The 22,680-nt window shown below is 41.8% G+C and overlaps 1 protein-coding gene across 3 annotated transcripts; it reads left to right on the top strand.

The window, feature by feature from the left end:
- The first annotated feature begins 745 nt into the window (after positions 1-745).
- On the top strand, positions 746-20,845 carry cbarpb (CACN subunit beta associated regulatory protein b). 3 transcript variants are annotated; one of them, XM_007570067.2, is made up of 11 exons: positions 746-880; positions 2,164-2,403; positions 3,186-3,258; positions 6,998-7,149; positions 10,289-10,347; positions 11,085-11,247; positions 12,935-13,106; positions 13,249-13,401; positions 13,753-13,996; positions 14,447-14,636; positions 16,434-20,845. In XM_007570067.2, exons 3-11 carry the CDS (start codon positions 3,211-3,213, stop codon positions 17,953-17,955), a joined length of 2,703 nt encoding a protein of 900 aa, XP_007570129.1. In that variant the 5' UTR covers positions 746-880; positions 2,164-2,403; positions 3,186-3,210; the 3' UTR covers positions 17,956-20,845. The 3 variants fall into 3 exon arrangements, with proteins under 3 accessions (XP_007570129.1, XP_016536185.1, XP_007570128.1); XM_007570066.2 differs by having other exon boundaries at positions 747-880; positions 2,164-2,614; XM_016680699.1 differs by lacking the exon at positions 2,164-2,403.
- Positions 20,846-22,680: the final 1,835 nt, after the last annotated feature.

The raw sequence follows: 22,680 nt of genomic DNA on the forward strand, positions 1-22,680 counted from the left end.
GTTATTTTGACCATTTCTCATTTTCTGTAAATACATACTAAATGTTTGCTTGGAATTTTGAAGACATGTTGTCAGTAGTTCACAGAGTAAAAGAACAATGTTTATATATTTGCAATATATATTTCATTTGCATTATATATTGCAAATGAAATGCATATTAATTTGCAACAGCGAATCTACCAAGAGTCAGGCATATCCATTTAAATCGACCGGTCAAATAAAGGAACTAAGAAGCCCTGCGGTAACTGAAGAACCTGCAGAGATCCTCAACCCAAAAGCCATTATGGACACAGTAAAATCATAGCCTGTCGCTGCCAGGAGATGGCGCCAGAATTCCTTTGTTGACAATGCAAACCATGGACCCACAAGGTTATTGTTTTATAATTAAGAAACATGGTTGAGTTGGCAGATATTGGAGCATGATTTGATTTACTAAAATGAGGGGAAAAAAGTCATACTTTTATTTTATTGTTCCAAATAATCTAAAGGCTTTGCTTACATGTGTAAAACAAATGAAAGGGGATAAAAAAAAGAAAAAAAAAGAAAAAAGAATAGCAACAATTCCTTCGCTATGAATAAGGTGTGTAAAATATACTTTTACATATAGTTCAGCCTCCCAGGCTTTCCTCTGGCTGTGCTCCAGCTGTGATGCGCTTCGGGATAATTTGAGAGATCCTTCATCCCTCACTCCAGTTACCTCACTCCCTACGTCACGTGGTGCGCCTCTGACGGGGCGGTGGGCGTGTCCCAAACGGTGGCGTTTCATTCATAAATACTTTTTTTTAGCTTTAAAAAGAACACATTGAAGTGCTCACAGGAGTGTTTTGTGTTGCTGCCTTCGACCCCTCCACCTCCCGTATGGACCAGGCTGGTCGAGTAGGTGAGTGCTGCCCGTAGCCGCTTTGTGTGTGTCTGTGTGTGTGTGCGTGCGTGTGTGTGTGTTTATGTGTGTGTGCAGCCAGTTTAGATCGTGAGCCGTGCCGCTGCCTTCGCTCAAGCTTTGCCAAACGCCGGACAGATAAAAATCAAAGGCGCCAGTGAAATATCAAGATGCCTCGCTGCATCCATTGTGCATTTTTTTATTATTATTATTTTGTATGTTTTACACAAATTGATGTTTTCCATTCATTTTCAAAGCAAAAACACACGGGATCAGTCTGCATTCTTTCAGAAATGAAAATCAGAAGAAGAAGAAAAAAAAACCTCAATCAGTTTTTCTCCACAAAGAAATCGAGCATTTTTATGTATTCCCCCCCCCCCTCCTTCAAATCTTGGTGCTATATATGTTTCTTACTTTGTTGGAGGCGTGAAGATAATTGGCGCTAAAAGACGGAACAAAATCTAAACGCGCTGTGAAAGCTGCGCTGTGTGATACCGGTAATGCAGCTGGTAGGAATTGAGATTTTAAGCGTGAAAGGATACGGCATTGCTGGGTCACCCGTGTCTCACCATCTGCTTTGGCTGCTAGTCAGCAGAGGCTATTTCCAGGGCTTAACAACACGGCGAAACCTGACAGTTCTTTTGCAAACTCGTGTCACAGCTCACGTTTATCACAGCTCCACCAGATTCTGCACTAGTGAATATCTATAATTTTCATGTAACCATTTAGACCAAGTGACGAAAGTTACTGTTATCGTTATCATCCTGCTCTTAAAGCAGTTTTCGTTCCTTCACACGGTGATGCACCAATCATCAGTTTCTTGTCCGATATACCAATTTCTCATTGGCCGGAAGATTTAGGCTTCAACCAATCGCAATTTCTGCTTCGACAACCAGGGCTATAAAAAAGAAAAGAAATAAAAAAATACAGTTGCTCTAATTTTCACATCAAAGTCTATATCCTTAATCTTTGTGTTTGTTATTAAACTAGGAAAAGTATCAACAATACTTGCTGTTGGTAGGTGCGTGATAGATTAAAAAGAGCAAGTTATTACTTCTCATTCATTTATTGCACATAAATAATAATAAAACAACATTTTTTTTTTTTTAGTATTTAATTAGCCAATCATAGCCAGAGCTGAACCAGTTCCAACCCTCCACCAAGTTAGGAGATATAAAATAAATCTTCAAAACGATCTTACAGTATTTGTTGAATGTGGGTAACTGAATCATGTCAATAGTGTAATAACATAATAATTCTCTTATTTGTTTGCCCGTTGCCAGCCATGCAGCGCTTTCGTCCCGTTGCTCCAAGGCCAGCGGGCCGGTCCTGAGGGGGAAGCACTGCTGCTCTGGCTCAGTCGGCTGAGGATGCAGCAAGGGAGCTGAGGAGGAGAGTCCTGAGCTATACAGCCTAACTCACTCACTCACACACACATACACACACACACACAAATCCAGAGCTGCTGCTGCTGCTGCTGTTGCTGCTGCTGCTGCTGCTGCTGCGCGCTGCCCTCCATCAGGGTAAGATCACTGGGCTGGCAGAAAGCAGGATGTGGTGCAGCAATATACTGCAAAGCAAACCATTCTTTCTTAGATGGCTTACAAGTGTATGGAAGTCAGATGGGAACTAGGTAACAGATTAAAGCTTGTGTTGCTGAAGTTGAGTGCTGCAGTGATTGACTGGCAAGCAAGAAGAGCTGAATGCTGCTGGCATGTTGCTTCTTCCTCGCTGGTGAGTAGCTTCATCTGTACGTGTGTGTGTGTGTGTGTGTGTATATATGTGTGGGTGTTTGATGCAGCAGTAGCAGTATTAAAGGGTGTGATCTGGAAGAGCAAATACAAGGCAGCAGTGCTGAAAGAACTGATGTTTCTATCTGTTGTGCGAGAGGATATACGGGGGAATAGATCCAGTTGTCAGGCTGATCCAAAACTATGTGTGGTGGCGTACAGCCGAAGAGTCAATGCTTCAATTTGCAAAAGCCATTTCAATGCCTGGGCATTTCCGAAAACCCAGATATTTAGCCGATTCTGTCCCCCCCTTTTTTTTTTTTTTTTTTGCAGTATCCCTCTAGTTTCCAGGATAGATTTCGCTTTCAGCTGCCCTTAAAACCAACAAATTATAGCACCCAGTTACGTTCTAGGGAGCTAATGAACACCATTCTGTCAGCTTGCCCTTGGCTGACATGCCTGGGTTTATTCCCCTGGACAAAACAGCACATTTGGTGACTAACTTTGTGATTTGATAAACGGCTCCAGTGACAGGCGCTTCCTTTGTGCATTCGTGTGCTTGTGTTGTCTCTCAGGGGGACTCTTTAGCTGGCCAGGACCATGAGCAATAAGTCTACCGTCTGGAACATCCTACCAGAAAACTCCACAGTAAGTCTGCTTTTCACCACTGACTTTGTTTTCAAACTTCCTGTTAAATGCGTGTGTGTGCGTGTGTGTGTTGCGTGCAGATCACCACCAGAGCCATACTTTCCCCTCATATTCTCTTCTGGTCGATTGACTGGCTAATAGAGAACATCCTGACCTGGGTCTGGTATAATTAAATCTCTGATCTAATCTCAGCTTTAATTTCCCTTTGCAGAGAAATTATGGCGTGACGTCAGAGGGTAGTAGACATTAACACTTGTTGTGTTGTCTATTGCGGAGCTCAAAGATTGTCAGTCTGATATGCAAAAGTCTGCCATGTTTACACAGGTGGACTCAATAATGAAAACATCATTTAAAAAGTGAGACTTTTGTTTTCTAAATCAAAAATTTAGAAAATTTAAGTAATTTATCTGCACACCCAGTGGTACATTTTGACAATTCTTTCTGTTCATTTTTAAAGAATGCTGACATAGGTAATTAATAATAATAATAATAATAATAATAATAATAATAATAATAATAATAATAATAATAATAATAATAATAATAATAATAATAATAAAAACAACTAAAGTCCGTTTTGAATATTACATAAAATCAATAGACCGGCGTCTTTCATACAAAAATGTTATTTAATAGTCATGTTATAGCATAAACAAATGATAAGGGAGACAGAAGACAAGAATTGTATTGGGAAGGAAAAAGTACGGTGCAAAAGAAACTTGAGATTGACAAGAAATAGATTTAAGCTCCAGTCAGCACTTCAAGGGCCACCACACTCAGACATACAGTATCCAGGGCCTGAGCTACAGCTGTTGCATTTCCTGAACCAGAGTCAGTGACATAAGCATCTCACCTCGGCTATAAAGGAAAATGTGTGAACTGTTGCTCGGCGGTCCAAAGTCCAATTTTCAGATGAAAGAAAATTTGTCATTCTACCGTGGGAGCATTCCCAATGCCCCACAGTCCGGAAGAAGAGCGGCGAGCCTCAGAATCATAGTTTCTTTAGGTCCAGTGTGACGTTTCCACAGTCAGTGATAGTTTAGAAAGCCATGTTATCTGCTGGTGTTGGTTCACTGAGGTTTTCTCAACTTTAGCCAGGAAAGTTTATTGCACTTCATGCTTCCCTCTCCTTAGTAGAAGCTCTTGAAATGAAATGGTAGATTTCATTTTCTAGCAGAACTTAATGCCTGCCCGTATACTGCCAAAGGTACTACTTTTGCAATTTATGCAAAAGAGCTCCCTACCGAATATTGAGTGCACATATTGAGTTCATGCATTTCTGTTAAAAGACAAAAAAAATAAAAAATAATAATAATGAATTGTTTCGTAAATTTTCCGAGAAACTGAATTTCAGTTTTTTATTAGCTGTGACCTATAATCATGTTGGGAAGTCTTTCTCATAACTGCTGAAGTAACGACCTACTTTATGCTGCGGCTTTCTGCAGAATACCACAAGAACAATACAGAAGTAATTAATTATTTTTTTTTCTTCACATTTCTCTTACTTTGTCATGATTCTGGGGACATTAAACCTCAGAGTTGTGCTGAGCAACTTACTGACAAAGAGGAAATGTTGCATAAGATGCGAAAAACAACCTTAGTGGCTAACTTGTCTTGGTAGATTCTTTAGCGCATGCAGCTTTGCTTTATCTACACTCTGACTGTTCTTACTTTAGATCTTGTGTGTCCTTTAGACTTCAGAATTCAGCATGAGTGCTGAGTATTTGAAAAATGTATCGGTTTTATGATGTCTCTGCTTTTTATGGGCACATTTGGACATCTGTATTAAAGTATTTTACTGCACTTATCCAGACATTGAGTGTGGCATAGAGAACTCCGGTTTTAGTGCAGTCCACTGAGGAAAGTAATTAAAACACCACAATGATTTCGGGTTTAAACTGGAAGTGTTTTGTCTTCCTTCTTTAAACATGTTTGAAACAAACAAACAAACAACAAAAAAAAACTTCTGATTGCGGCATCCACCTGTGCTGCTCGTGTGTGGATTACGCCCTCAGCTGTACTCCTTCTTCTCCCATTGCTAATGTGAATCTTAGACAGGTTAATAGTTCCTGGACTTTATTGATCATTCAGAGAGTTGTATACATAGATTTAGTTTATGCAAGCCAACCAACCGGTGGGCTTAAAAATCAATCTTTCAAACTGCATGGTGCTGCTGTTATGTGGCAAGCAGCCATAAATCGGCTCTATTGTTAAAGCTTGTCATGTTGCAAAGTAAACAGTTTTGTCCAAGTTGAAGGTTAGCATCTGTTTGTCACCTTCTAGCTTACTTTGCAGAAAATAGCAAAGCGACACGGTTGCTCCTAGCTGGCTAGCTAAAATATGAAAGCATAGTTTAGCTTTGGTGGGTGAAACGAGTTCAGTTATTCCAGAGAACATCCAGAAAGTTATCTTTTGCATATAAAAATATGCACTGCTTACAGAACACTGCTTATAGGACATTGCAAAAGGATAATCTATATACAAACAATGGCATTCTAAAAAAATATATATTTTTTTTTTCATGAGGCAAAGGCAGTGAATTCAAATTAAAAATGCAATAGAGCCGAATAATCATCCAGTAAGCTAAAATGTAATCAACTACTGCAATACACTAAACATAATTACAAAACTATAACCAAAAGCAAGGATAAAAAGTCTTTAAATTGCTTTTAAAGACATAAACACTCTAAAGCTCTGCCCAGGTCTGTGGGAAAGTTGTTCCAAATGTCTGTATGTAACGAATGACGCCTCACTGTGAGTTTCAGACTTAATAATAAGCAGTAAGAGAGGAACTTTCTCTGAAGACATCAGAAGCCTAGAGGGCTTCTAAAAGTAGTAGGTCAGACCTATAACATATTAAAACCTTCAGTAAACTATAAAACACCTCCCTATAATACTAAAATACACAAGCAGCCTGAGCAGAGTTTTTAAATGCCAGCTCGAGGTGAGCTCTCTTTCTGCTCCTCTTCTGCATTTTAGAAGAATCTCGCCTTTTTTGTGCCGGAGCTGCGCTCTGGCAATGTTCTCCAGATGATGAAACTCGTCTTTTGTAACCGTTTTAATGTGACACTAATTTTCTTTTCATTAATCTGAATGGCGCACTGTCAGTGCTCGAAGCAGGAAGAGCTGTAGGTTTTGTTCCCTGATGGTGTGCACAAAATAACGTTGATTAAAAAAAAAAAAGTGAAGATAACGACCCACCCAAAAAAAAACAACAACTGCCATATGTAACATTATTATACCTGTTATAATCAATATGCCCTAATATTATTTAAGCAACAGTAGGAACATCTGTTGATTTTCTGGTTTAAGCCAAAGAAATTATGTTGTGTCATTTAAAGTTTTTATGCGATAATACTCTAGAACTGCTATTTTTATTTTATTTTTTGTCGGTATCATGTTGCCTCATAGTGGCAGAGCTCCTCAAGCCCCAAGCAGCTTATCGGTCCAAACACCAAGTGCAATCTGTTTAAAAACCCCAAAAAGCAACGTACAGGCCTAAAGCGACAGTTTGGTATAAAGACCCGTGATGCTGAAAAGTATGAATCGACACAATTTTAACCGGCAACAGCAAGGATTCACAAGCTGCTGCGCTTGCTAACGCGTGACTTTACTGAAAACATAGACTTTTTCCCCCTAAAGTTGTTTTTGTTTCAGACAAGAAGCATTGTCTAACCCTATAAAAGGCAAACATGTCATTTTAACATCTCCGTACCTTTTTTTTGTGTTTTTACCTCAGGAGATCCCACTTGAGCCTGAGGAGCAGCCGGATGGCCACGTGCTCCTCCTGGTGATCCTCTCTGCCTTTCTGGTAGGAACGCTGGTCAGCATCTCTGTCTTCCTCATCGTTTGCCGCCGCTGCTGCTGCCGAGGAGGGCGCCTCTGTGACAGGTGCGGCGTCGAAACAACGCGGTGGACCTACGGCGGATCCACCGTGTATTTATTTGTCGCTCAGCCGTTTGCTTAAGTCCCCTTGTCTGAAGTTATATAAACCTTGAAACGACATGAGACCGACAGACTTAACTGATAAAAGCAGAGAACATGATAAAAGCAGCAGCTGTGTAATCTAATAAGATCACAGTAATAAATGGTAACCTCATAAAGCCCCTCGGTGCTCACTTTTTGTTGACCGTGTTTCAGCGAGGCTGATTGAAGTCAGCTGCTGATGTTGAAGCTGTAGGAAAGGGTCATTGTATTGATTTTCGTTCTGATATTTTTTGTTATTGTCAAATGTCTCGGTTATCTACCTACCAATCCCCCTCAAACCTACTACGATGCTCTGCTGCACATAAAAACTCCCTAAAATTCAATTCAAAACCGCAGGTTAGGCTACAAATCCATGTGCATGGGAGGTTCTTGACAGTCTACTGTTGCTAAAGGAGAGTCTGGCGTAAGTCCTATTATGCATAGATTCATTGTGGAGCTGATCGTAATTGCAGAATGGATGTAACAAGACTCATGTGTGAAACAAGCAGCAAGTGAGACATACAGCAGATTCTCAATGAAAAAAGGCATGATTGCGTGAAATCATTTCAAAACTTTTTTATTTATTTTTGTTTTTTTTTAATGTGACATAAATACTGTACAATTCAAACAAATTCAACTGGAAAACAAAACAGTTTGGAGAGGAAAATAAAACAGGAATCGTTAGACAAACACTTTTTTGGACCTTTGGTTTGGACTGCAATATTTAGTCTTATTAGATACTCATTTGCATCCTTTGACTACACCATCGTATTCAGAGAGGTTGAAAAAAATAAAATAAAAGGGATCTAATGTTCAAAGGTATCAGTCAGGAGAAGGCAAAACCAAGACTTTTCTACAAGGTATGTTTGACATTGAAAAAATAACACTATGCATCACCTAAAGAACACCAGACCCTCTGTAGACTGATGATCTGAATTATTTCTGTTGTTGTTGTTGCTCAGTTCGAAATGGGGTGTTTATGTCATGAAATTATCTTCACCTCTTAATTCTAGTTAGTTTTGACCCTGAGCTTGTAGGTGACTGTTCAATACATGAGTATGAAGAGGAATGTCTTTATCCGGCACCACACTGAGTCACAGCTCGTACGCAACTCAACAAATTGAGAAAATTGTAGCCAAAATTTCCAAAACCAAATCTGGCAGAAGGTCTCCCAGCTCACTCATGGAAGACTGTGAACAGGAGATTTCCCAACAGTCGGGTAGATTTGGAAAATATTGGCAAAGTTGAACTGGCAATGAAACTCAATCAGCATGTTTGCTTAAAATGTGGCTACTTATGCTACCAGGTTATTACAGTAAGTTTTATTTATTTATTTTTTACTTTTTCTTCTAATAAAATAGTGCTTTGGCTAAATATTACAGAACAGACGTCATGCTAAATGTAAAAAAAATTAAAAAATAAAATAATAATAATTTTCCAATATCAGATCAGGGGTGTTCAAACTTTTCACAGTCTCTGCAGTGCAAATAATAATAATAATAAAAAAGAAAACGTTTACTTATATGCTTTCATTGCTGGATTGTTGTTGCTCGCAGGATTGGCAGCCTACAGAGACGTGTAAGCATGTTAAAGCATGACAGCGCAGCGTGCTCGCTCATTCTACATGGCTGCTGCCTTGAATGTCAGGACCTCCTGTGGTGCTGTTATGAAAACACCTTGTTGGAGGCACTTTCAGTATTCACGGCTATTTATCTGCGAATTGTCTGTGTTTATTCACTGCAGAAATGGCTGAGCCCTCCCTCCGTCCCCCACACCCCCATCCCCCGCCATCCTCTCACCCCTCGGATTCTGTGGCTCCGTCTAACGGCAGCACATGCACAACCCTCGTACACACGAGCACACGAGAGCTCTAGGTGCAGATAAACAGCGAGCGCTCAGGCCGAGGCGTGAAAACGAGGATCGGGCCGACTGGTACAAATGATGAGGGTAATGAGATTTCATAGCAGCCATCGGCGGTGATTAATGTTGCGTCTCAACCCAGCACTGTGCAGAGACTCCACACACACACACACGCATGCACACACGCGCACATGCACGCACACGCACGCACGCCTATCGAAGTCACCAAATCACACTTGTACGGCAAAGCAGGAGCCACAGAGGAAATGAAAGACAAGGAAAAGCACAGATCTGGGTGGATGGAGATGTCCCTCCAGTCACTTCACACCCACACAAGCACATGCATGCAGCTTTCAGCCCTGCACGGTGAAATAAAATGGAGGAAAATGACTGGGGAGAGCTTTCGCTTTCTTTCTTTTTTTCTTTTTTTTCCCTCTCATCTCATCAAGCAAATCCTCTGCCTGGGATTTAGGAGGCACTATAGAGGATCAGCAGCTAATAAGGGTGATAAAACAGAGAGGGGTTTTAAGAAAATATCCCAAATGTGTAATAAACTTGTTGAGAAAGAACGTCGAGGAACTGGTGAGCAGGTGTAGGAGTTCTGTCGTATTGATGGAATTTAATATGAGTTTAACCTGCAACCTAAAAAGTGCGTTTAGAATCTAACGAGGCAACATGTTCTTTTTTGGTAAAAGTTAGGCTTTCACTTAGCGTAACCACACAGGTAGGCACACAGTGCAAAGGTTTTTCTACTCCAAGAACTTCCTCATATTTTTGCAGGAATGGATTTGAGCAGACACACCTCCACAAAGAAGTTGATCACTTGCAGTTATTAACTATGGATGATTTTTTTTCTTTTTAAACCAAATGGAAATCTGAACAGGGTGGCATGTATTGATACTTAGCAGCTTGTGATCTGGTGGTGGTAGTGTATTCGTGTGGGAATGTGTTTTTCAGCAAGTACAGAGAAGCTGAGGAGCATTCCTAAAGGAAAACCTGTTTGATGCATCAGAAGACTTCAGACTGGGATACAGCGTTTTCCCCCCAGGAGATGAACAACATTAAAACAAACAGACAGAGCTATGTTGAAATCATTTAGATTCATGCATATGCCATGTGTTAGAACGGCTGAGTGTCTTGGTTGTCAGAAACTTTGTGGGTAATCCTGTCACAGCAATAATCTGCTCTTGTGTTTCAATCCCAGGGCCGACGATGACCCCGAGAAAACTGCCCCTTATATGGAGGAGTCTCAGCCCACCCCTGGTAAGATGGGGATGCAGAAAGGAAGAAGGGATAAATGAACAGATTGACTCTGATGGAAGCTGTTTTTTTTTTTAACCCTTGTGTTTTGTGGGTCAAAAGTGACCCACTACAATGTTTAGTTGTTGGAAAAAAAAAACATACCCTAAACTATCTTTTTCCAACTTGAAATTTTATGACTTTTCCTAAATGGTTCCCATCATTGGAAAAAGCGGCACTTTGTTTTTGTTTATATGTCCATGTGGGCTGTACACCACTAGGGTACAAAGATGGTCTAATGGGTCATTTTTGTTCCGTGAATTATAAAACCATTTAAACACCAGAAAGAGAGTTCAAAGGTCACACACAAACTCTCTCTCTCTAATACATACACACACACCTAGGCACCCGAAAATGGCTGCCAAGAGAATTTCTCAAACATGCATGAAGGAATCAAACAAACACTCCAGGTATGTTTCGATTTCACCACTTCATTATAAAGTCATTGAGAAAACTTCATTAACTTAAAGTTTAAGTCAGTGTAACTGGGTTTAAATTATTATTTTTTTTGTGGGGGGCGTGGGGGTGGCGTGTTGAATGTTGATGAACCTCCTGCTCAGCTGCCCACCAGTCACGTTGAGTGCATGACTGTATAGTTACTCATCCATCTCCTTTTCATCTTTTATTAAAACTCTTCTCCATCTATCAGCCTGAACATCTGAGTCTCTCTGACTTCCCTCTGTCTCTTTATATTTGGGCAGAAATCACTATCAAGTTGGATGAGTCAGACTGCCTGTCCATGGCCAGCTCTCACAACCAAGAGACAGAGCGCTTCCTGTCCACCGGCCCCACAGGCCGCCGTGTCTCCTTCAATGAAGCTGCTCTCTTTGATCATGGCAAGAAAACCCAGGAGAAGGGCCGCAGGTCAGATAGCCAGCGCGTGCGCACACACACACACACACACACATTTGAAAAGAGATTTTTTTGCTTTTCGTTCAGCACTCGACTCTTGCACTAAATGACTGTTGTTTTCTGAGATCAAAGAATGTAAACAATTCACTATGTCCAACTTCTACGCTGGTGTAGCATTGAGAATGACTGTAGAATCCATTATATATGCTGGGGAAACAAAGAGCTTTTTTTGTGTTTGTTTGTTCTTTGCTGTCCTACTTTTCTCCTGAAGCCCTGCACATTATTCTATGGGGCCTAACCTTGAGTTTTGTGAGGCTGTGATGGCTCTGAAATTGATTTGCTTTCTTATGCAATGATAAGACACACCAATGTGAACTTTGTAATACAAATGTGTGCCACTTCCATTGGGTTGCAAAAGTATTTCTACAAGTTGTATTTTTAAACATCTGGTTACATTGCAACCACAAACTTTAGTGATTTAATTGTATCTTTTATTTATTTATTTTTTAGATTTTCTTTTTGTCCAATTAATAAAACTGAATGCACTCCTAAATAGCCTAAAGTCATTAACTTTGGCTGGACTGTGTGTTTTGGACCATTGCCCTGCTAGAAGGTAAAATCTGCCTCAGTTTTAAGACTTTTGTGAACAGGTTTTCTTCCAGGATTGCCCTTTACTGATAGCTTCAATCACTTTCCACATTTCTGCTGAAGAAAACTGAAGGACTAATGGTCGTTCTGTTGACAGATTTCTGCACCGGAGATCCGTCTGGATCTCTGCGGCTTCTCCAGAGATTTTCAGTAATTTTCTTAATTTGATTTAAATCCGGACTTTGTTATATCGTTGTGGCTCTGACTGTATGTTGGGGGTCCTGTTTCCTGCTGGAAGGTGAAAATCCTGTCATGTCTCAAGGGTTTTGCAGGTTTTCTTACAGGCGTCCCTCTCATTAACCTCCTTCCAACTTCCTATCAACTGCAAATAGTTTTTATGTCCTTTATTCCACTTCTACCACCATGCACAATGTGTTCAAGGCTATGTGGAGTGTTAGTTTTTCAAAACAGCATAATCTATTGCACACTTATGCCCACTACATGGCTTGTGGCAAGCTGCAAATGGGACTTTTTATGACTTTATTTTAACACAGTCTTTTTGTCTCTCTTGTTACTCTTCCAATAAAGTCAGAATTGCTAAATTAACTGATTAGCCCTCTCTGTCAAGCTTGTCAGTTTATTTCTTAGGTTTGTAATTGTGTCACACTCTTTCCATTTTCAAATGATGGACTGAACAAAACTCTGACAGGCGCTCACAACTGCTGTTTGTTTACTAACGTTCTCCAGCAAACCTCTGAGATCTGCACAGAACACATCCAGTCTAACTGAGATTAAAATGTGTCTAAGTGAACTCTCACTCTTTTGTTAGTTGCTGATTCCTAAAGTTGCTGTTTGGTTGTGCTGCATTTATTTTGGGCTTACCGGAGTAGAGGGGGTCTAATTCAAATCCATGCCACACTTTTCAGATCTTTCTTTTTTAATTTGAAAAGCATTTGAATTTTTTTCTTTCGCTTCACTGTTATCTACTTCACGTGGTCATCTGTTGGTTACAACTTGGCAAACAGCTGCACAGTTGAAAGGGCAGCGGTACCTTTGAAAGGCACTGCGCATGCTCTGCTGCAAACACACTTTTCACCCGTGTGCACCTCAGGTACACTCTGACCGAAGGCGACTTCCACCACCTGAAGAACGCGCGGCTCACAAACCTCAACATCCCCCCGCCGGCACTCAAAATCGTCACGATTCACGAGTGTGACTCGGCTGAAAACACCATCACGTCAACCACTCGTCCTGTGGCTAAATCAGCTCTTTCCATATTCCAGGTCAGAGACTACAATTCTTCTGTATCATTTTATGTATTTATTTATTTATTTATTTATTTATTTTTTCAAAAAGCCACATAGTCAACAGATGAAACCTAAAACAAAGTCTTTTTTTGAGGGGGTTTTGTTCTTCACTTTTTAGCCAATGCTTTGCCCCCTGCCACAAACGCCGCTGATCAATTTAAGCGTGAATCCCAGCTGTGCCCTCCCCGGGGATGCCCTCAATTCTGTTGTTGACACCAGCTTCTGTGAGAAATCTGCAGCTCTCGGCTCAACGAAGCCGACCTCCAGCTCTGTAAGTAGCTTTACCTAACATTAAATCTAGGAGTAATTTACCAGAAAGTACTAAGTAAGGATATAACAACTGTCCAAAAGACAATAGAAGGAAACTAGAATAAAGTATATTACCAAGTTCATGAAGATGCAGACATGGATCACTTGTCAAGCGGTGCATTTTCGGCCAGACTTTGCACCTAAAGACATCTCTGCACACATTAGATTAGAGCTCACACGGCATGAGGGAACGATGGTTGAAGGGTGAACGTGGAGACGCTACATTAGTGACGGACTGTCAGAGAGGTTTCCACTCAGACTACTGCTGTGGGCGCATTTTTGCGCATGACCACATCTCTGTGTCTCTGCTTAGATCGAAATGATGCGAGCGAGGCCCCGGGACAGGGGCAGCAGTGTCAGCGTAGGAGAGGCAGCGCCGACGATGGGGAACAGCGGTGCGGGCCCCACCTGTGGCATCGCGGGAAGTCCGAGGCCCGTCCTGCAGTTTCTCACCAAACTTCGGCGCCACGCTAGTCTGGAGGGGGCCAGCCCCTACTTCAAAATTAAAAAGTGGAAGCTGGACAGCAGCCAAAGAGCATCCAGCCTGGACACGAGAGGTTCATTTCTGATACTCTTTCTGTTCTATCATTCATTGTTCTTTTTTTTTTTTTTCTGTAGATTTTTCTTATTTTGTGTCTTTGCCAACATTCTCTCATGGTAAGCAGATAGCGGTTTAGCAGGGAGCTCCAGCAACCCACTGTGAGCCGCCTTTTCCCTGAGCTGGACGTAAACACACAAGCACACAAGACAGATGGCTCAATGACGTAAAGTTTGGTTGTTCCAAATCATTTCGAGCCCTTGACTTAATCCTCCCTGCCGCTCACCTCATCTACCATACACACGCTCCCGCCGGTTCCTCCCGATGCTCTTCTGTCCTCGCTCCACAGAGATCACAAAATCCCAAACAGTCGGACGGAGCTTTCAGCTGAATTAAGTGCAACTCGGCTCCTGCTGTCTCGAGGCTTGTCGAAACTCATTGCTCTTTCTTTGTGTTTGGTGTGCACCAGGCTCTCCCAAGCGGAGGCAGTTCCAGCGCCAGCGAGCCGCCAGCGAGAGCATGGACCAGGACGACAATGACACTCACCACATAGACCTCATCCAGTACATTGCCCGCACCCAGGATGTCCCCTACTATCAGAGCCAGCCCACCACACGCCTCCTGTCACCCCCATCCACACCACCCCCCTCCCTCGGCAGGTATCTTTAATTCCCTTGCCATTCATCCCCTCCACTGCTTTGCTGCCTTGCAACCATGTTTTACGGCAACAAGAGAAGCTATGGTAACACTGTACGGAAAACGTAAACTCTGAGTCTCAATACTCCCTCACTAATCTGCCGAGTAAATTCTTAAAAAAAACAAAACAACTTGTGTTAGACCAAACAAGGCTACTAGTGACACATGTATGTCTACGCGGTCTGGGAAAAAAAGGGGGAGTTTGATACAATTGTTTTCCAGGTCTTGTTTCATTTTTCACAATCTAAAAGCTGTTCAGTCATCCACACATCAATGACTGATGCGTGGATGATAAGAGATTTTCCGGGCCCAGTAATTATTGCAATAAACGATGATATTGTTTCAAGACCATTTTAAAGTAAAATATTGATAATGGCATAATAATGCAAGTTCCCTCTCTCAAAGACCAATAAACTTTAATTTTATATATAAAAAACACATAACGTTGAAATTGAAAGTTATTCTAAATATCCAAAATGAAACACAGCAACCAAAAACAAATAAAACGGAAATAAAAACCACACACAACCGAAACACAAATTAAATGGATAACATCTCTAAAAACAAAACTGTCCTTCAGTATATCAATCATCAAACATTAGAAAGCTCATTTTAATTTTTCATGCAATAAATTGACTCATTGCTTTATAGGTTCAGCAATCATTGTGTTTATTCATCTATCCACTACATGATCTATCCGTCTATCCATAAATTATCCATTCAGTAGCATTCAGTCATTTTCTGTAAAATGTCTTTCAATCCATCCATCCATCCATCCATCCATCCATCCATCCATCCATCCATCCATCCATCCATCCATCCATCCATCCATCCATCCATCTTACAATCCAGTTGTAGCAGCCTGCATGTGTCATCTAACCCTACTGAAATAGCTGCTACAAATTCACAGCTAAGGTCTTCATGTTAAAGATTGGGTAACAAATGACAGAGTGTTCCTGATCTGTTTTAGAGGAATAGTTTTTCTGTGAGATGCAATCAGTTGCTAACACCATACCAACTTACTGTGAAGATGCGATTTCGCCATAATCCGGCCACTTGTGGGACAAAGTCCCAGTAAACAAGAGGTCTTTTAAACTCGATTTCATGTTTTTAAGCAGGATGTTGGGGATTCCCAGAGCGCTCTTCCCTTCCTCCCTCCCCCGAGAGTGGTGTGGAGAATTGGGACACAGAGTTTATTTCTGGCATAAAAACCCATTCCATTGCTGACATGGCTGGGTAATTTCACAAGGTCCTCAAACATTAAATTGTTTTTCTAACTTTATATCTTTCCTATATAATTTTAGTTTCATAAAGTAAAAACTGCTCAGTATATAATTTTGGATTTTGCTAGTGCTGAACATTAAATAAACATATAAACATTAATGTTTCCTGTGTGTGCTTGATGATATTGGGTAATATGTAATTAACTTCTCGGAAGCTGCAATGAGCAAAATTGTTTTATGAGCCTTTTGCTCAGTTACTTAAGTGGATTTATTCTTCTTGGAAGATAATTTTTTTTTTTCCAAACCCGACAGCAGAATATTAGTTCCTGTGGCTTCAAAGATTTGGCTCTCAGAGGACATTCAGCAGCAGCCATTGCAAGTCATAAAAATCATTCTGTGCTCTGTGAACACAGTAATGTTTCTCAGGTCAATGCTCTCTGAAAATGACACTTGTGTTGCACTTGTGTCCTTATTTCTCCCATTTTATTTTATTATTGTATTTTATTTTGTCTCCCAACCCCTGTGTGCACACTGCAGGGTAGAGGTAGAGGTGGTGGTGGAGCCCAGCTGCAGCCGTGGCGGACCGGGGGTGATTGGCTTGTCCCCTGATCCCCAAGAAGAGACCCTCTCTGTGGTGAGGACGGAAGGCGGCTACTCCCCAGACTCCTTCCAACCCCAGGATTCACAGTCACTTTACCGAGACATCTGGACACTGCGTGCATCGCTAGAACAGTACGCTGCCTCCGACCAGAGCAGCAACAACGACAGGAACTCGGTTTGCAGCGATGCTGACAGTGTTTGTTCGCTGAGTGTACGCACAGACGCTGAAAGAGGAGGGCTTCCCAGTTACCCGTCCCAGGACCTGGGCGATGAGGCGGAGGGTGGAGAGGAGGACAAGGACTTCTTTGCTTATGCAGATGAGAAGTTGGGGATGCAAGAGTCACTAAAGAGAAAACACGGTAGCACAGAATCAGAGCGTGGGAGTAGTGATGGAGAATCGGGGACTCGTAAACTGTTACAGATGGACAGCGGGTATGCGTCAATAGAGGCTCCGTCTCGAGGTCCCGAGGATCTGAGGCTGTTTAGCAGCAGCAGCATCACCGACAGCCCTAAAGACAGAACTGCCCATGAGAAAAGGCATCATTTCACCAATGCGGGGCGAACGGGCACTATCGGCGAGAGCTTCGAGTCTCATCTCTTCGAAGAGGAACCTGAAGATGAGTTGTTGCTGGGTGCCAGTGGAGGAGTTCCCATGGAGATAGGTGCTAGCGCTTTAAGCTGGCTGCCATATGGTCAGATGCTCAACCCTCGAGAGGCTGCACAGCCTCCAGCTCAACCAATAACCCTTCATCGGCGTGACTACAGCATAGACGAGAAAACAGATGCGCTCTTCCATGAGTTCCTCCGCCACGATCCTCAGTTTGACCTGCAGGAGTCGCCAAGAAAACACCGCTCCCGTGTTCACCTCCGTAAGCAGTGGCAGCGCCACAAACAGTGGAGTGACCCCGGAGTAAGACACTTCCAGACCTCCTTTGAAAGACACCGTGTCCCACTGCGGAGGGGAGAAAGCGTAAACTACCCCTTGGACACGAGCTACCACATCACACTGCCCCGCATCGTCAGCGCGCCTGACGAGGAGACCAGCGATGGAACTGGCAGCACTCCTGACACCCCAAAGGTTGAGCCAACGTCTACTGAGTCTGAGTTGAGGAACAAGAAACTTACGGTCACAGATTCAGAGGAACGCACATCCTCCTCTCTTCCACCTCTTCAGCCCTCATTGTTTGAAAAAGATGGAGGGCTGGTTGAGCAACTTGACACTCAGGAGGACAGCAAACAATGCGGGCACCCTCCTGAGCCCCCGGACGAGCGCTCACCTCCTCACCCGCCTAACTCCTCGGGTTACGGCCCTCAAACTATCACAGCAGAGCTCACGGACAAGCTGACTTCTAACCTGGACGAGAGGCTGTATGCGGCCCTTCGCCGGACCAAGGACGCACCCACCGAGTGTGTAACCGTAACAGCCGCACATGCCTCCCCAGACCACAGCCCAGTGTAGCAGGGCTCCAGTCATCGACATCGTCAGCCTCACTTTTCCTCATACACAATTTGTATTGGTTTTAGTTTGTGTTCTTTTGTGCATGGCTTGAGTGGTGAAATCTAGAGCCATGAATAAAAAAAACATAACAAATTACACGTTGAACCAGTCCACAAATGAAGCCTACAGACCAAGAGATCTAAAAGAAATGTTCTCAGTGTTAAGCGTTTTGAATGTGTTTCATGTTCACATTTTTGCAGCTTCCAAATGAACATGATTGATTGTAGAAAACAAGAGATAAGCAGAGAAACATGTCAGAACATCCCACCTGCTTTACTGATAGCTGTATCCTTTTTCGGCCATTTCTACGTTTGGATTCAGTTTGTGTTGCCAATTATGTCTTTCCAGTTAGAAAACCTGAAGCTGGACGCAGGTTCAGCCTCTGCTCACTGATCCACTGTGAAACCAGGTGCTATTAGACAAGTGAAAAGCTCTCGAACTGAGTACAACAGTTAGCTGCCAGTCATAATTAGCTGAACTAAATGAAGGATTAAAATTTTAATTAATCTGCCGAGACCATATCAGACAAATTAATCTCCATACTGGTAGATTCTATGTCACTTTAAACTTCGCGAGAAAAGGTCTAAACTGGTTGTGTAAATCAACAAACTTTACAACCTTCTCAGAGACGAGGCAAATTTCTTGTAAAATGTATTCTTTTGAAGGGAACCTATTTATATTTCTCTTTCCTGAGTCCATTCCGTAACTTTGTTGCTGATTTCTTGTTTGCTTTTTTTGTTTGTTTGTTTGTTTGTTTTACTTAATAGGTACTTTTACGTTTTAGAACACCTGGATAGCGTAAAGAACAATTTAGAAACTGTGCGAGGTGTATCCGTAAGAACTCAATAAGCTCTTAGCACTTGGCGCAGCACTGACACCACGTGTCTCTGTCTTGGCAGGAAAAAAATAGACCTTTGTGTTTACAGGTTTACAGCTATCTTTTAGGCAGTTACGTAAGAACTACTGAACATGATGGGTATTTATTGTGAGAAATCTTTCAAAACCACGCTAAGCTCTAAAAACATGCGCTACCTTCCGGCATACACTGATCATAACGTTGTGACCTCTGGCAGGTGGTGTGAAAGGAAAAACTTCAAAGTGTGGGATTAAGACACTTTTTCACCATCTCTTTGTGATTTTGCGAAGTTAGCCAACCGTGGGCTCTCCCGTGGGCTCGCAAAGCGAGGTATAGGCAGAGCCCACCGTTAGATGACTTCTGGAAGAATAAGCGACTTTGCCTCTCCAGAATATGAAGAAGCAATTAAAGCTGTGCTGCAAAGATACACTGAGTTCACCTTTACGAAGTTTGGCGCTTATGATTTTTAGCCATACACACACAGGACAAGCTGGTCTGAAGTGTGGCTAATATAGTGTAGTGTTTTCAGGAACAGGTGTGGGAAATAGAAAACACATCACAGATGTGATTTTTTTTTTTTTTTTTTTAACGTATAATGGTTGATGATCTCTCAAACCTGTAGTCGTTCCATAATTCTAGTATGAGTTTTGACAGCTCACACATGCATGGGCCATTGAACGACTAGGGGAATCCCAGAGAGAGCTTGGTCAATGTGGGTTTACGATGGAGCTTTTTCTGCAAGGGAGGCTTCTGATTATATCTTCATCGTGACATATGCTACTGTATGGAAAACAGGCAGTGAGTGAAGAGTTTGTCCCAACAATTGATGGGTTGGAAAGAGTTTGATCAGGGGGAAACTGGTGTGTTTTCAGAAAGGGGTCATAGTATTTCCAAGCTTTTGTTCAGTGAGCATCAGTATCTGTCAAACGTGGTCCAAGGAGGTGAATTGGCAACAGGGAAGCAGCTCATTTATGCACATTGGAGTGAAGGCCAGACTGTGCAAGCCAGACCAACAAACCTGCCAAGGTAGACCATGTACAATTTTTAACAACAGGAAGTTTTATGCTTCATTTGGCCTCCAAATTCCTTAGATTTCTGTCCAGTCTGTCACCGGTGGGATTTGCTGAACAACCAATACAGCAGGTCGTCATTTTAAACTTGATATGTAAATGCCACTGTCCTCATTGGGTTTCCTTTGTCTTCTGCTAAAAAAAAAATAAACTTTTTTTTCAAAATTGACCTGAACAAAAATCAAATCGATTTACTCCTTGTGTGCGATTCCAGGAAACAGCAGCTACCATTCAACTAAAATGAGAACATTTGATTATTTATTAGGAGTAAAGCGAGGACGCGCTACAGTACGTTATTCATCTTGAGCACCTTTGTCAGTTTGATCATAAACTGCTTGCGCTCATAAAGTTTTCCTCAGATGGGCTGTAGAAATCCCTGCCTCTGTAATGTGGAGCAAGGGGATCACTGCAGACGACTGGGATAAATATTAACGATAAGAGGAGGAGGGAAATCCTCCTTGCATCCCCCACCATCCTCTAAGGCTGTTGCCCTGCAGTAAATGCAAAGGGCTCTTTCTCTATTTATTTGGGTGGATGATGATGATAATACCTCTCTCCTGTCTGCCCACATTATATCTTCTCCTTCTGCATGAAAAGAGTCTTCTTTTATTGCAAAGTGGGCAAGAGCTGAATTCCTCCCCTGACTGAGATGAAAGGAGGTGAATGCAAATAGGAGAGACCGGAGAGCCTTATGATTGCTCCTCTTTCCTTTCATTCACGCCACATGCATATTGAACCATTACGGCCCAAATATTTGATGTCATCAGCAAGAGGGTAATACGATACACCAGCAGGATAAAAGGTTTCTTGTGAAACAGAAGGACAACTGCTTTCCCTGCACATCGAAAGCCTGGAACGTCCGCGACAACAACAGTTTAGAAACCACAGAGAAAATGGCCATATTTATTAAGTGGAACAGTGCAGATGTAAAATAAGATATATATGTAATACAGTTTGCTGTGCATTCCAGCACAATATCGCAAGAGCTAGACTAAATCAATGTTCTTCATTAGATTTAGACTGATAACTGTAAAAGTGAAGTAAACGGTGTTTGTATACAATCAGTAGCCTGTCAAATGCATTGGTGCCATAGCCACATGTAGGACTGCATGAGAGTTCACATTTGAAAACAGAATCGTTATCTTTTCTCAGACTTATGGTAAAGGAAAAAAAAAATAAAATCAAGTCCATAATTTATAATTATTTGTTAAAAGGCAGAGACGTTTTGTATGTTAGGGAATTCACTTTTAAAAGAGTCAAACTCGGACTTAGATTTCGTGCAATTTCTTTCTTAAAAAAAAAAAAAAAGTAAATCTGTATTATTTGCTTGTTTGTGAACTTCATTTCTTTTGGGGAAGAAATGTGATGAGCTTTTCATAGCAACTTAGCTACTGTTGAGTCGAACCTATTTAACCTTAAGGGACCAAATTGTTTGAAACAAGAAAAAAAAGAAAAAGAAAAGTGTTATTTTAGGCTTGTTTTACAATCTGTCAATAAAAAGAATGAAGCGAAGCTGGCCAGAGTGTGCTTTGTTCGGAGGGAATGGTAGTTTATTAACGCGTGGGAACGGATTGCAGCTTGGGTTGCCTCTCATGAATCTCATTTCATTTTTCTCTCTGCTGCTGCGGCTCATATCGATTTCTTTTCATGCCCTTATCACCTCCCCCCAAATTAACTGGAAAGAAAAGCCAAATCAAGTCTGTCATCAACAAAGGGGAGTTGTCAAATGTTCGTCGTCTTCTTCGTGCCTTTTAGGCCGTCCCTCTTGTCAGACGGAGGGTTTAACTCCTCACCACGATGAGATTTTTTCACCCAAATGGAAACAGAATTCAATTATACCGGAATTCACAAATGACACCACAAGTCATCATAACCCGCTGTAACATTGAACGATCTGCCACGCCACATTGGCTGAGCTGCGTCTACTCTAGCCGACTGGGATTGGGGTGCTGAGCTGGTCATTGAGCAAATAATGGGACCTCATGAAATCTTAAAAATCACCTTCCAGGTCGCTGATTAATTAATGTAGAACATTAATCAAACTGTGTCCCCTTTGCCTCCCAGCACCACAAGGTTTTCCACACCAATGCGTCATACAGCTCAATAAACTTGCAAATTCGGTGCTTATATCCCAATTTCACATTTTTAAACTGAACCGAGAAACCTTTGTTTCTCCCTCAGACGGCTGAGATGCACTTTGTAACTGTAGATTCTGTTCTCTTTCCTGGATGAAACCACTGCAAGACCTCGACGTGCTGCCATTGACTATGTTTTCGCTATCAGATTGGTTTTCGGTGCTTGTAAGTTTAACTTTGTTTCTTTCTGAGGCAAAAGCCGATTTTTAGGCGCTTTAACTCAATTTACTCCGATTTCCTTTTCATAAAAATGTTATCCTAGATAAGTGAAACTGTGTCTGCTTTCTCCGCCTTTTCTGTCCTCTCGTTCAAAGTAGGCAAAACTTTGTCGGAGATTTCTTCCTTTTCGAGGGTAATTGTTTCTTTGCCCTGCCACCATCACATGCTTGCTCTGGATAAAAGGATTGCTGCAGAACAATTGACATGAGGAAATCTGCATGATTTTCCTGGATAATAAACTTTTTACTAATTGGTATTATGCGGTCGACCGACTTTGGTAAACGGAGGAATAAAACAGCGGGGATCGAACTCGGCTGTGTGTAATGAGAGCTGATTGGATTGGATTGGATTGAGCAAAATTGATTTGATTTTTTATAAAAATGTTGATTCCATAAAACAAATTGCA

This window comes from Poecilia formosa, unplaced genomic scaffold (genome assembly GCF_000485575.1).
Source record: "Poecilia formosa unplaced genomic scaffold, Poecilia_formosa-5.1.2 Scaffold254, whole genome shotgun sequence".
In the NCBI taxonomy this organism is placed as follows: Eukaryota; Metazoa; Chordata; class Actinopteri; order Cyprinodontiformes; family Poeciliidae; genus Poecilia; species Poecilia formosa.

Excerpts from the sequence above, each read along its gene's own strand:
- cbarpb (XM_007570067.2), top strand. The coding sequence starts at position 3,211 with ATGAGCAATAAGTCTACCGTCTGGAACATCCTACCAGAAAACTCCACA. Across the intron at positions 13,997-14,446 it reads ATCCAGCCTGGACACGAGAG|GCTCTCCCAAGCGGAGGCAG; the intron begins GTTCATTTCTGA and ends GGTGTGCACCAG. Across the intron at positions 14,637-16,433 it reads CCACCCCCCTCCCTCGGCAG|GGTAGAGGTAGAGGTGGTGG; the intron begins GTATCTTTAATT and ends TGCACACTGCAG.